Source organism: Eulemur rufifrons, chromosome 7 (genome assembly GCF_041146395.1).
Source record: "Eulemur rufifrons isolate Redbay chromosome 7, OSU_ERuf_1, whole genome shotgun sequence".
NCBI lineage: Eukaryota > Metazoa > Chordata > Mammalia > Primates > Lemuridae > Eulemur > Eulemur rufifrons.
Window position 1 is genome coordinate 170384661 of NC_090989.1, and position 15130 is coordinate 170399790.

The 15130-nt window shown below is 38.7% G+C and overlaps 1 protein-coding gene across 12 annotated transcripts in view; it reads right to left on the reverse strand.

Moving 5' to 3' along the window:
- MAGI1 (membrane associated guanylate kinase, WW and PDZ domain containing 1) overlaps nucleotides 1-15130 on the reverse strand; it is a 607075-nt gene that overhangs the window by 81683 nt on the left and 510262 nt on the right. For 11 of the 12 annotated variants that reach the window (XM_069476028.1, XM_069476033.1, XM_069476032.1 and 8 more), the window contains exons 6-9: nucleotides 13401-13483; nucleotides 8756-8791; nucleotides 3000-3057; nucleotides 507-634 (exon numbers count right to left, since the gene is read on the reverse strand). In XM_069476028.1, coding sequence (XP_069332129.1) covers nucleotides 507-634; nucleotides 3000-3057; nucleotides 8756-8791; nucleotides 13401-13483 — 305 coding nt within the window. The remainder of the gene's footprint in view (nucleotides 1-506; nucleotides 635-2999; nucleotides 3058-8755; nucleotides 8792-13400; nucleotides 13484-15130) is intronic. The other variant, XM_069476026.1, reaches the window with a different exon arrangement.

Below are 15130 nucleotides of genomic sequence, written 5' to 3' on the forward strand. Positions count from 1 at the left end.
TTTAATGTTCTACACTCCTGAATTCTTTATATTTTTACAAAGAACATGAATTTGTAATTTTTAAAAAGCACATAAAACTACCAGCTCTTTCTGATTCTCACATGAATGTTCCTAAAATTAAAAGTTATTTTCATGCCCAGTAACTCTGCTTAAAGTAAAAATACTAAAAGTGGTTTGGATTTGGATACCAGTTGCGACACAAATGCTGTGGGGGCAAGAGAATTCCTTCACCACCAGAAAGTTCTCCAACCTAATGACACTCTTTTCTAAATTAAAGTAGAGACTGGGGTGCCTTTGAATAAGCATCTCCATTTTAGCTGTCCAGCGAGATGTGGCAAGGGGGGACTCTAGCAGCAGCCCTGCATTCCTCCCTGCAGGACATGAGGTCCTCCGCCTGGCAGAACGACTTGGTCACCTAGGCCGGCTCTGACCACACGGGGGTGTCAGCGCCCAGGTTTCGCCCCACACTCTGCTGCTCAAGAAAAAGCCCAGAGGAAGAGGCCAACCTTCTGTCTGCTGCTGCTGCTGTTGCTGTTGCTGCTGCTGCTGCTGCTGCTGCTGTTGCTGCTCAAGTTGCTTCTTCCGTTTGGCTTCTAGAACTGGGTTCTCATACTGTGTCTTCCTGTTGATGTGGCTGGGGAAGAAGACAAACAGTTAGGAAACATCTCATCCCACCAGCAAAATGCCAGTCAGGCCAAGTGCCTCGATCAAAAGTGAGCAGAGCAGGTGGTCTGACATGCTGAACCTCAGGTGTCAAAATGTACAGTTAGAAAGAGGAAATAAAAATGAAAAGCTTCTAGTTCTGACTGCTTATATGTACCAAGCACCGTGCTACCTGTTTTACATGCTTTTTATTTTAAAATCCTCAGTAAATGCCAGGAGGTAAGTCCTATTTTTATTGCTGTCTTATGAACAAGGAAAGTAAATTTCTGAGCAGAGAATGATTCACCTTGCATGACACAGCCAGTAAGCAGTAAGCAGGCATGCAAGCTCAGGCCGGCCTGCTTTCAAATCCCAGGATTTTGACCACTGACTCTCTCCAAATGTCCACCATCTCACCTGACAGCGGAAGTTGCTTTAATTCAAGAAGAAGCAGATTATGGAATCATCGAAAAATGAGGTCAAAGTGGAAATGTGGCGTTGTCTATAGTATGATGCCAGGACTGCTTAGTAACGTTCTACAGTAGGGTTTACAAAGGCATATGCATTCACCCAAATAATAAAGTTAAAAAAAAGACCTCTACTAACATGTGTCAACTATTTTCATCAATAAACATGGAGGCAGGATTAAACACATAGGTCTTGGGCAGAGAGACTCCAAATAGAGTTAACCAAGCCGATATGATATGTTCAAAGTAACAAAGACCCAGACACTTTAGGTGGCTACAAAACTAACAAAGCTATGGCAAAAGCAAAAATACACACACACAGACACACACGTGTACATATGAATACATATATATACATGTTTTTTGCCACTTCATATTTAGTGCACATATGTGTGTATATGTATGTGTACATACACACTATACAAATATCACATCACACAAGCATACATACATTCACGTGTGTGTGTATATATATATATATATTTTTTAATTCAAATTAACAGTTCATTTAAGTTTGGGAATATACTGTTGTGATTATTCAGAACTCTAAATACTTTTTAAAATCAGGCTTTATTTTCTAATATCAGGCTTGTCAAATAGGGTGGACAGTTTGATTGCCCTTAATTTCTATTAAAGGCATACATGTTTACTTCCTAAATCTTGTAGGCCATTTCTTTCTAAGAAATAGTCTACCATTAACAGGCACATGGATCTGAAAAGACACAGGAAGGAGAACAGCATAGTAAGATAACAACTTGCCCCTCAAACCAAGTCTCTTTACCCACTAAAGCTTGTTGTCACCTGTTTCTGTTCTCTCTTAACGCACAAACTAGTTGAGGGACAAAGGAAATTTATTTTATGAGGGTCAGAGAAACAGCCAGGCTTGCCTGTCTGATGCTCTAGACTGCCCATCCTTCTTGTTAGGTAAAGGGGAGGTAAAGTTAGTAGTGGTCAAGGACACTTGCTGTATTGAATTCAATATTTTACAATAAGACACAGCATTTTATGGCCTGGCATTTCTGTATCCTATGCTCATGTTAGCAGGTATCATACAAATGACTTTTCATTGCCAGCAGTGAAAGTGTGGCAGTTATCTGAACGTACAACATTCACACGACATCTGTTTCTTTTGAAGGATCTTTTATTAGTTCTCTCTCATCTTTCTCAGAGGAAATGCTATAAAGCATATTTTTTCAGTGCTCTAATCTTGGGTTTCTTTTATTTTCTTTTCGAATCATACCGTTCATCGGTAGTTCTGATAAAAGGAAAAAGTGTGTGCCCAATGCTAGAATAAAGAAGCCATGATGAAAATTTGAGACTTTTAAAAAGAGAAAACAAAAGCCACATGTACGCTCCTCGGGCAAGACAGAGGCAGAAAGGCACACAAAGTCTTGCCACTTAGGCTAGTTCTCCATTCCTTTTTAATCTTGGCAACACTGCATAAATTATTAAGATTTGTCAGACTCTTTTAGAATGCCTACATGAATAAATAATTACTAAGAAGTTCAGATCTGGGCAGGACAAAAAGTGTTAGTAGCCAAAACAGATACTCCTTCTGAAGGTCAACAGCCCCTCTTCCTCTGATCTATTGAATTCATTCAACCAATACTTACTGAGTACCGGCCATAACGCCAGGACTATGCTGGGCCTTGGTGATACAGTGTAAACGGAACACACAGATCCTGCCCTCATGAATTTAATATCATGATTTACTATCCCGAGTCACTGAATTTTTTTCCTCATTCATTAAAATATGCACGTGTTTTATTATAAAATTAATAGTAGTATTATGTAGTCTGTACCTTATAATGATGGCAAGCTCTATGAATATAAATGTACATAATTACAGAAAGGTAAGGACTAACTTGTGGATTGTGAAGAGGCACTTACTCTACATAGTAGATACCATAGACAGGGTCTTCAATCTTTTCCCAACCAGCAGGCAGTTCTGAAAAATAAAAGAATGTTTAGAGCGAGAAGAGGAGCCTGGGAATTTTCAACAACTGAGTTAGGTAAAAAGAGAAAGACTCATAAAAATGTCTTAAATCCAGTCAAAACTGAGTACCCTAACCAAAATAAAGTATGTATGGTTTTTATTTTATCAGTGTATTTTCCAACATGAAGAGTAATTCTTTATCCACTGGTATTTTACTCAAGCAAATAAAACTTAATAAAATATAGCCCCAGATAACTTGATTCTAAATCAACTATTAAATTAGATCTTAATAGAAATATAGTTAAAACTTGCCTTGATGCCTAGTTTCTACCTTAAATGTTTACAGTTTTCTCATTTTGTTTCTAGACTACATTACATTAGCAAAAAGGGATGAAAATTAATGTTTCTTTTCATTTTCAAAACAATAATGCTGTTTTGCTCTCCTTGGAATAAAATCAAATCTGCATCTTTTTTCTCCTTATTTCTAATTAAAATGGAGTTGCATTTCTGAATTGCATACAGCTATCACTCAGTTGCTATATTTGGGCCGGCCCATCCTCCCCAGCACTTCACCTATGAAAGCAGTAGCACGCATCCTGCTCACGGAGAACCTACAGGGGATATTTCATTCCTTTAAATGTGGTGGTAAATGGCATTAGAGGATGTATGTGCCTTTCTGAAAACTCAACCATGCTCTACTGGACTTTACCTCATAAGGTTTCATATCAAAGGTTGAAACTTTATTAAACAGGTAATAGTGAGTTCTATTAGAACAAGAATCTATTGTGGACAGGGCCAGTGTACCATATTATTTCACTTGGTGAAAGAAGCAAGGAGGTTGTGTTTTGTGTCATTAAACAGTCCTTTCAGGCACAGCAGCAATTACTCAACTTAATTTTAAAGCTACCCTGATATATCTGGTTAAGCCAAGCTTGTATAATACCATACTCAAAAGTGAATCATTATTCCTAGAAGCAGCTATTAAGACCAACTTGAATGGAATACTACAAACACTTGAAATATCACGTATTTTGAAACAGATTTTTTTTTTAATTCAAAGAATTATGTGGTCACTATTTTCAAATAATGACCGTGTCATCAGGGCAGAGGGCTTACGTATGCCACAAACAGTTCCAGACTGAGATGGAGGAATGAGCGTGCACACAAACACACACAGACTAATTACTCAAAGTTTATGTTTTGTTCAGATTTGGCTGCACATCAAGAGACATTAATTTCATGGTTTTTGCTCCACATGTTACTTGTTTGCAAACAAAGAGACAGGTTTTCCCCCTCTTTTCTTCTAATTTAAAAAAAAACACTTAGCAGGTTTTAAGGCAGTCTTTGAATTCTAGGAGACGTAAGTTACTAATATGCAAGACAGGTCCAATTTGCAGATGTTGATACAACTTGGCGTTTTCATATACTGAGTCTTGCAGACCGATGCAAATTAAATGCCTGGGAAATAGTTTCCCCTTACAAAGCTGGAAATTACCATTTAAATGAAAATGAACCCAGGAAAATATTTCCAAAAAGTTGGGAAATCGAAGATTTAAAAAATGCAAACTGGTGCAGTTACACATTTGCATCGGGCAGAAGAGCAGGTGAGTGAGGAGACCACATTATGTTTAACTGAACCAAACTTCCTATCAAAATCTGCAACCTTAAATATTTGGCCTGTGGTGACCTTGGACTTGCTATTTAACCTTCTCAAGCCTCAGTTTCTCATCTGCAAAATAGAGCTAACAATATAAATTCCTATAGTTAAGGGTTAGCAATCAAAGATAAAATAAATTATGTAAAGTGTTTAAGCAATGTTAAATAAATTCTGGACATAATAAAAAAATATTTGGCCTGATTATCTTTAGATAAAATAGGGAAAATATTAAGCATCCAATTCACTCAAATATTAATTTGACATCTATTGAGTGCCCACTGTTTGCCTGAGGATGTGTTAGGCCCCAAGGATACAAACATAAACGCAAGGACATCACCTAAGCAGAAAATTCAAACACATGGTATGTGCTTTGATGGAGGTCCGAGGACGAGTCAAGAAAAGAAGCTACCCCTGACTTTTGTCCTGTTGCCTAGTCAACAAATTATTGTTCTAGAGTTGAAAAACGGGGCCAGTCAACTGGCATTCTTGGACGTGTGTCAATTTAAACACATCTTCTGGAGCAGATTAGCAAACACTAGAAACTGTCCAGTTTTTCAAGTCAAAACTCATCTTATATTGAAATGATAGATTTCTCACTTCCAATGTGTCGATTAACTTAATAATAGAAATTAGTCTCCTAACGCTTAAAATAGAAATAGGCCATCGATTTAATTAAGGAAGATGTTTGTCCTAGAATTTGTCATTTGGTTCTAAAAAACTGAAGATGGCAGAAAATATTTAAGTCCAGAAGGTGATTACATTATGATTTTTTTTACTAAACACTCTGACAACTCCTAAAGAGGCATCCCTCCAGGTCTAACTGCTGTCAGGAGGCAGACCAGACTGCACAACCTATTGCAGAGACACGAGGTGACTAAGACCCCTTCGGCATTGTCCAGATTTGGGATTGAGCCTTGGCTCTTCCACTTAGCTCTACTGCTCTGTGGCCTTGGGCTACTTACTTAACATCTCTGAACCACATCGTTCTCTTGGGTTTACTTCAACAGTCAACAGTGGATTAAATGAAGATGCTTGTAAAACACCCAGCACACAGTTCCTGGCACACAGCAAGTGTTCAACAAATGGCAGCTGTTCCAGGCAAGCACAAAAGGAACAGGACAGATTTCTATGACCTGCTTGCTTGCTACTCCTGCCCCTGAAAATCTCATGCTGCACTATTTTGTCACCACAGAAGCAACTATTGAGCAGTCAAAGATTCTAAGTACTTTTCAAAAGAGATTAGTCAGAGCACAGACTGAAAATCATGTTCAAAATCGGAGATAAAAATCAAAACTGTGATTTAGTTTGGCTTGGGAGGGGAACTCATGTTCTTGTCTCTACCTCCCCTGGTTGGTTTCACCATGTGAACAGCATGTAATTCCAAAAGGTTCGGCAAGTGCTTTTTGATTCTGGGGAGATGTCTGCAGAGGATGTGATAAATCCTGCAAACCAAAAGTGCATAATGGAGCTACTGACCCAGCTCAAACAACAGAGTTCAGAAATGACAACTCTATAATCAAATGATCTGTGTCCAACACCCAAGCCAACCACCCACGCCTCTCAGAGGCAGATTACAGAGATGGTCTCTTTGTCACATCAAGAATTGCATTGTTCACCAAAAACCTGACAGTTGCTATTGTTTGAAATTAGGACCCTCTGATTAAGAAAATGAGCAGTGATCGTGTCAATAGAATCTGGAGGGAATGCAACAGAGAACAGTGTGTGCGCGCGCACATGTGCTACTCTTTACACAGTGGGTATGTGCTGGTAAAAATCAAGGGTCATATCTCTGCCCTACCTACAAAGAACACATGTGGGCCACTTCTACAGCACAGAACACATTCCTCCCCTGTCCCATGTTACAGGGAAAAAGTGCCATAAAGAAGTACTGAAAAGCTCAACAAGAGGAAATTAGGTGATAAATAATAAAAGCAGTGTGTTGATTACAGGGACAAATATTAAAACACGCTCTCATTAAGTCTCCTCCCAAGCACCCTGTGAGCTCCTCTTTCAGTCTCTCTTTACAGATAAGGGAAGCTAAAAGAAGGTGATAACTTGCCTATGGTCACATGGCCAGTAAGACAGGGGAACCAAGCACCCTGATCTGACCACAGAGACAGCTCCACAAATGCACCAAACTACCCCCCGAAACTATAGCTATGACTAAGAGAAGGCACACTATGCAGCCATTCGAACTCTTTTTTTAGAATCTTTAATGGCATGAGAAAGTTCCCACAAAAATTGAAGTTACGGGGGAAAAAATAAAGAACCGTCTTTCCTGAAAATTTCAACATTCAAGCTTTCATAAAAGCAAATAAGGTTGTGCCCCTGTACATGGCTGTGTTATCACCACTGGCCACCTGCAGACAGCAGAGTGGTCACCACACGTGTTATTCAGGTAGCAAGACTGGTTGAAATTGGCTAAACAAATGATTAAGACGCTTACTTTGTGTCTTGGAAACCTAGCTGTGTTTTCCAATTACTTTATCTAATATCACTGAGTTAGTAAATTCTTTTTTTGATCACATTAGTTTCAAATTATTCTATTACTCAGGGTGGGCCTCAAGCCATTCCTACCACAATGACCACAAAACAACTTATTAAACATCTTTAAATATAGATCAATCAATAGTTTTTGACCATTACTGGCATATACATCAATTACAACAGGATATGCTCCAAATATTAAGAAAAATAGACCTAAATTCTATTATATCATAATTCTAGTCAACTATGATTATCTTTACCTATATAACCAAATGAAAGCAATAACCTGTGTTAAATATATTTATATTTTCATGTCTTAAGGCAACCTCAAAAATGCCAAGCAGACTGGGCATGGTGGCTCAAAGTGATAATCCTAGCACTTTGGGAGGCTGTGGTGGGAAGATTGCTTGAGGCCAGGAGTTCCAGACCACTCTGGGCAACACAGTGAGACCCTGTCTCTACAAAAAATAAAAAAATTAGCCTCTCATGGTGGCATATGCCTATAGTCCCAGCTACTCGGGAGGCTGAGGCAGGAGGATTGCTTGAGCCCAGGAGTTTGAGGTTGCTGTGAGCTAGGCTGATGCCACGGCACTCCAGGATGGGCAACAGTGAGATTCTGTCTCCAAAAAAAAAAAAAAAAAAAGGCAGATCCAATAATCTTAGGACAGTTCCATTCATAATGATGTTAAACAATTTTCTACTTAAAAAAAAATTATCACCAATTTCAATAGCAAAGGCTTTTATCTGCAATTTAAATGAAGCTTGTGCTTTCCTATCTATCCATCAGAGGATCCATCAAATGGAATGCAAATTCATTTTAGTATTTCTCAAAGCTGAACATAAAGCACTGAACTTAGCAGGAAACATAATTCATTATATTCTAACAGCAAATATAAGAGTTTGGTATTATCTGCTAATGTAAATTATTCCTAAACTATAATGGTTAGAATACTCAAGACTTAATTTACACTAATACACATACTCTAAGGAAAATAGCACATATAAACACTGCATCACTATATAAACAAGCCATTCACTATAATGACAAGGTCAACATGTGGTCTGTGACTTAATTACAACACTATCCTAAAACTTAACTATTCAGTTAATCATTGAAATTATTTTACTGTAACTACTCCTACAACACTCCTTAAGTTTGTCTTTGGGTCTTTGTTTGCTTTGCTTTTGTGCATTACCCCAATAACCACCCACACTGAACAAATAAATAAGGCCAGAACAGGTTACATGAAAGTTCAAGGGACATGGCAAGCATCTTTTCAGTTCTTTCCCAATCCTCAATTTACAAGACTACCCATCACCAATTTGCTAACTCTGGTTCTAGTCTCCTTTGGCTCAGACCTCTTTGTAGACACAATGTATCACAACCCTGTCTGACGCCTGCAGTCAGACACGGGGTTCTAAGACTGACCTTTCATGGATAAACTAGAATGAAAATCATAATTGGAGAAATGCAAACTAAAGAAACAGAGGGATCGGGCAATTTCACTGGAGACAAAACCATGCAGGGCAAACACGCAGCAGCAGCAGCGGGCAGGGAGGGTTTACCTAGTTCACTGTCCAGCTCCTCCGTGTGTACCCCTTCTTCTCCAAAGGAATAGCAGGAATGAGACAGAAAAGAGAGAAAGCAAAATTCAGACACCAGCACCAAGAAAGAAACTCCCTTTAGAAAAACAGCAGCAAACACATCACTTTATTTTGTCCTTACCTGCATTGTGGCTTATTTCATTGGCTTGGCTAGTAAACTCACGACCTCAGCGTAAATCACAAAACGGTAAGAGCTGATATTGGCAAAATAATTATATGGCTCATTTCCTTGCATGTCAAAATCAGGTTTGATTGGTTGTAAAAGATGACAAATACCTTTGCGGTTTCAGTGTTCTTAAGTGGGAAGTCACTTATTACAGATCTTATTGGGAGTAAACAAAGCTGTTAGACCTTTCAATACCAGTCCTTTTAATCCTTCAATAATCCTCTAATCAGTGAGGCAATTACACTGGCAATTAAAGCATTACTTAACTTACAAGTAATATTGCTGCTTGAAAAATGGAAGGTGAGGTCAAACTGAGAATGCAGACTGTGCAATGAGCTACACGCCAATGTCTTTCAAAAAGGAGCTAGAAAGATGCATTATGTCATGATGATGTACATCAAGGAGGTGAGCCTTGAAGGCTGCCCAGAAAGACTATTGGGAGGCAGAGTTTATTGGTCTTGTGTTTATGTGTATACAAGTTTTCTGAGTCAAACAGCTCAGAAATATTACAATGAAAATATTCTCAATAATTTCAGTGAGGAAAACAAGTCAAAATCCTTTGCATTCTTGACCTCCTCCTCTTGCTGTAAAACATTTTATCATTAATGAGAACACAGGATAACATGCAAAAATCATTTCATACATAAAGTTTCCACAGCTACAGGGCAGGTGGCTGGCTCCCCCTCCACTTTAAGCTCCATCAACACAGGGAAAATAGGGACCAAGCCCGTTTTTACCACCACATTATGCTCAGTGCTCAGTGTGGTTTCTGGTACACGTTAGGCACTAAATGTTTCTTGAATGAATGAATGAATCAATCAATCAATTATTGAGTTAAGTAACCAACATGGCCCTCCACACCCTGTAACTCTTGATTTAAAATGATCCCATTGCCAATAGTAAACGGTGACTGGCGTTGTGTCTTAAAAGGGGAAAGCTGGCCAGGCACCATGCCTCACACCTGTAATCCCAGCACTCCGGGAGGCTGAGGTGGGGGGATTGCTTGAGGCCAGGAGTTTGAAACAAGCCTGAGCAAGAGTGAGACTCCGTCTCCACAAAAAAATTAGCTGTATGTGGTGACACATGCCTGTAGTCCCAGCTACTTGGGAGGCTGAGGCAGGAGGATCACTTGAGCCCAGAAGTTTGAGGTTGCAGAGAGCTATGGTGATGCCACTGCACTCTAGTGGGGACAAGAGAGCAAGATCCTGCCTCAAAAAAGGGGGGCAGATCTTATTTACACAAAATCATCCATGAATATGCCCATTTGGATATCATCGAATAATGTCATTGAGAGCATTTGTTTGTTTCTTTATTGTGCCAGTCACTGTAATAGGTGACAGAGATAGCAAAATTAGCACAATGAGACCCATCTCTACCCTTCTGGAACAGGAGACAAGTCCAAAGCTCATATAAATAAAACTAGAATTAATACTGTGATAAATTCTCTATAGGGTAAGGTATGTAACAGTGTGACCTAATCATATCTGGGGGCAGAGTTATGAAAAAGTCCCTGAGCCATAATGTGAAGAATAAACAAAATACAACAAAAAGACTTTGGGGGAAAAATGACTAGAATTGAAGCTCTATGAGAACAGGGCTTTTTGTCTGTTGTGTTAACTGATAAATGTGAAATGACTAGAACACATTTGACATATAGAAGGTATTCAATGACCAGTTGTGAGACGGAAGATGGTTCTAGAAGGGAGAACTGCACATCTAACTGATAGGAAGCAGGAACTCAATGAGGACCAGGGAGGGTGAAGAGCAGGGAGGGAGAGTGTGAGAAAACCTAGGGAGGCTGAGAGAAAGAGGCAATGGACCTGGCATTTCCTGAGCAGCCCATCTGGGCGTGGTCAGTGATATCATCACCACATTTACATTTTAGCAGACTGCTCAGAGTGTTGCATACCAAGGAGAGCAGGCAAGACTGCATGGGGGAGGATCATGGCCCTGGACAGACAAGAATGGCAGAGACGGTGAAAAAAAATAGTGAACGGATCTAGTGATACTTAGAAGACCAAAGTGAATTCAGCTGGTTCGTAGATTTCAAATGGGTGTGAAGAAAAGTAACAGATCGAAGGGGTCTCTCTCTTGAGTATGCATGAATTTACCCTAAATGAGGACAGAGAACATTTGGAGAAGACCAGATTTTGGAGAGAATGATCATTAGTTTGGTTCTAATCAGACTGAGTTTGAAGTCTCTTCGAGACAATTAGTGTTATAAACCCGCTGGATTAAAATATTGGCTTGGAGCTCAAAGGCCAGGTCAAAGGCTTCTACTGGAACTAGACACAGCAATGACAGGAGTTAATCACTAAGATCAAAATCCCAAACTAGTTTCTCACTTTTTTGGGATAGGAAATAAAAAATACAAAATCTTTATAATAATTAGGTATGATGCTATACTGCTATATCCCATGTGTACATGACATGAGAGTTGAAAGAAATACAAGAACAATATTTGTGACCAATACGTTTTTCTGCTTTGTGTTATAATATAAACAATAAAACAAGGTAGCTTTGTATTAACTGGCAACAGAAAATGCGAACTGATGCTTGTCACAATCTGATTATTTGTTTTATGCCATTTGTGTGTACAGGCACATAAACATATATATACTTTCTATTAAACATAGGATATATTAATTTTAATGTTGAAGGGATAATTACTAAGCTATTTGCATTTGGTATAAATACATACTTGTTCCAAAGAAAATAACATTAACACAAAAAGAATTAAAAATTACTAGATCTGGTAACAAAAATGTTAAATAATTCTACTCAATACTTACAGTTTTTCAGTACAACCTATTGCAGAATTCTATCATTTATAAAATTATATTAGCAGGTATTTTCATACATTTCAATGGATATTGACATTGAAGACCTTATGGTAAGAAGAGTGTCTAAATTGCCCCCAAAATCATTAGGTATCAAATAAAGATTAAATTTTGTTCCATGAAGTTTTATGGTTGAATGTGTTTTAGGTCCTGATCTTTGAAAACTGGTCACCTATGCACAGGTTGAATAATCCTTATCTGAAATTCTTGGGACCAAAAGTGTTTTTGGATTTCGGATGTTTTCAGATTTTGGAATATTTGTATTAAATGGTTACCAGTTCAGCATCCCTGATTCAAAAATCCAAAATCTAAAATGTTTCAATGAGCATTTCCTTTAAGCATCATTTTGGCACTCAGAAAGTTTTGGATTTTGAAGCATTTTGGATTTTCAAAACCAGGGATATTCAACCTGTATTATATTAAACAGAATATTTAAATAATCCAGACAGTCCATTATCCCCCAAGCATACAAAATATTAGTGCTGACGGCACCTGTTCCCTTCCCTCTTCAGGAACAAGACCAAGCAACCAAAATTAAACAAGCATCTCGGTCATGCGTCCTAAGTTAGAAGGACTTGTACTTCCACTTGAAGTCACTCAGATAAATATGGACACACAATTCTAAGTTCACTTAATATAACCTGCAAACCAGCATGAGGAAGAATCATGGAGTACAAGGTTTCAATAATATACTTTAAAATATTGGCTTGCATTTTCAAAAATCCTCAAGTTCATACATACAACAATTCTGCACTATAGGACAAATTAATAAAGTTTCGTTATATTACAGTAAAAACGTATTTAATAATTACACTAATTCAAATTCCAGAATTAAATAATGTTAAAAAGTAATTTTGGTAGAACTTGGGATAGACTTCATTATACTAAAAAGGGACACACTTGTTCTTTCTGAATTTTTTCTCCTCATTTGAGAGAAGTAATTCCAAAGCCCTGAAATCTTTGCCAACAGAAACTCTTACAGCCAGTTAGTCTGTTTCTGAGATTAAAGGGGAGAGTGGGGCTCTACATTAACACCTCACTGTCTTCTAGAAAGAATACATTTTTCAGATATTTTGGGTGTACTCTAAGGTACACAGAGATTCCCAAACTTGTTAAGATCTGCTTCTCCTACCCCTAAGACTAGGGAAGTGATAGAGTTATAAAGCATGGAGAGTTCGAGAAAGGCTCCCGATTTTTTTTTCCTAACATACGGTCTTTTAGGGTTTTACAGCATAGTGTTGGGGTTCAGTGGGTGCGAGTGTCACCAGACCTGCTTTGGTTTCTATATTCCTAGAGACTTTCTGGAGTGTTCTCCAAGTTCCTGAAGGCAGAGGATGTTCTTCTCTGAACAGTTTCTGGCTGTGCTAAAGGTCAGTTTCTAATGGAGATATTAGTATGCATGTACCTCTGTATGTAAACAAATCGTTCTTTCGGAACAATTCTACTGACTTTCTTCCTGCTTTTGTAAACCATAGCACAAATTGGATTACCTTTTAAAAACACATTGTTAAAACCCAATTGACCTTGCTAGAACTCTTTGAAATTTGCACGTGTGAACAAGCCCCAACTCACTTAACCCAAGACCTTCCTATTCCCTTACCATCATCTTCACACTCTTCCAGAGGCTTCTGCTGCTTGTTCAGGCACCGAGGGTCTAACCAAGATGTTGTTTTTGTGTTATGGCTGCAATCCAGAAACAAAAACAAGAAATTTTTTTGAAAGGAAAAAAAGCAAAAAGCCCAATAACAGAATTACACATTCTTGAATATTTGCACCTCAACCAAAGCAAAGGTATTTTCTAATAGCAAACATAGGGACCAAAGGCCCCTGGCCCCCTAAAGGTTTGCTGAAAACTCACTAACACAAGGCATTGATTTATAGGAGAAAGAGACATATAGATTTATTTAACATGTATACATGGGCACCTTCAGAATCAAGACCCCAAAATAGAGCATTTATTTTTATGCTTAGGTTCAACAAAGTATGGACAGATATGCTTTGTAGAAATATGATTGGACAAAAAAAGGGTATGATCTAATGCTAGCAGACTGAATGGAAAAACCCAGCAAGGCCTGTCTAGATTCTTCTTCGCCTCTCTGAGCTGCATTCCTTCCTTCTGAATATGAGCAGGGCACTCTCTGGAATGGGGTCTTATAATCTTCAGTCCAACAAGGTAGGTCAGGTCATTTTTTTTTTTTTTGAGACAGAGTCTCACTCTGTTGCCCAGGCTAGAGTGCCATGGTGTCAGCCTAGCTCACAGCAACCTCAAACTCCTGGGCTCAAGCAATCCTCCTGCCTCAGCCTTCCAAGTAGCTGGGACTACAAGCATGTGCCACCATGCCCGGCTAATTTTTTCTATATATATTTTTAGTTGTTTGGCTAATTTCTTTCTATTTTTAGTAAAGACGGGGTCTCACTCGTGCTCAGGCTGGTCTTGAACTCCTGAGCTCAAACAATCCTCCCGCCTCGGCCTCCCAGAGTGCTAGGATTACAGGTGTGAGCCACCGCGCCTGGCCTCAGGTCATTTCTTAATGGCCAGTTTTTACACAGAATAATTTTAGGTGTTATGGCTGGCTTTTGGGAAAAGGGGGTTCTGGCTTCTATAACTTGCTTTGGAGAAGAGGAATGCCAGTTTCTATGGTTGGCCTCAGGGAAGAATGGGACTCAGAGGCAGGAAAACAGGATAGGAGAAGGTGATGGAAAACTTGCTTCCGAGGCCTTCATTTTGGGGTACTGTTTTCTGAGGCCCATCACAACCCAAACCAGAAGAGAGCCTGAGATTAGGGTTATAAAATGGCTTGGGGAGGGTCTTAGGCAGGCTTTTTACTTACTTAAGATATAATCATTCAATTACTGAAAGCTTAAAATGTAATACCAGCTTTATTTCTGAAAAATGAGCTACAAATGACACCCCTTGCCTATACTGTCTAAACTTGTCTAGACTTATTTTAGTCTTCACATTTGTCAAAGAGCAAATTCCAATTCATTTTAAATTTATCTATGACTTAAATCTTGGATGCTGGAATTTACAAAGAAGGTTGCTATTTTACTCATTATATTACGTAAGAACACTCATGACAGTTTGAAACTACCTCAATTCACATAAATAGCTTGAAACTACTAGTACACATCATTAATCACAGGGTCCTAAATTATGCTTTGGACACACTGAAGGTAACCCCAATTTACCTATCATAAATAGAACATGGGCCAAGGAAAAGCTTGTTTAGGCTAAACATGTCACCCAACTGCCTTCCGGAGGGTATGGCTTAATTCTAGATGAAGTATTTCAACAGACAGTAACTGGGCCTTGAAGATCTGAAAGTGTAC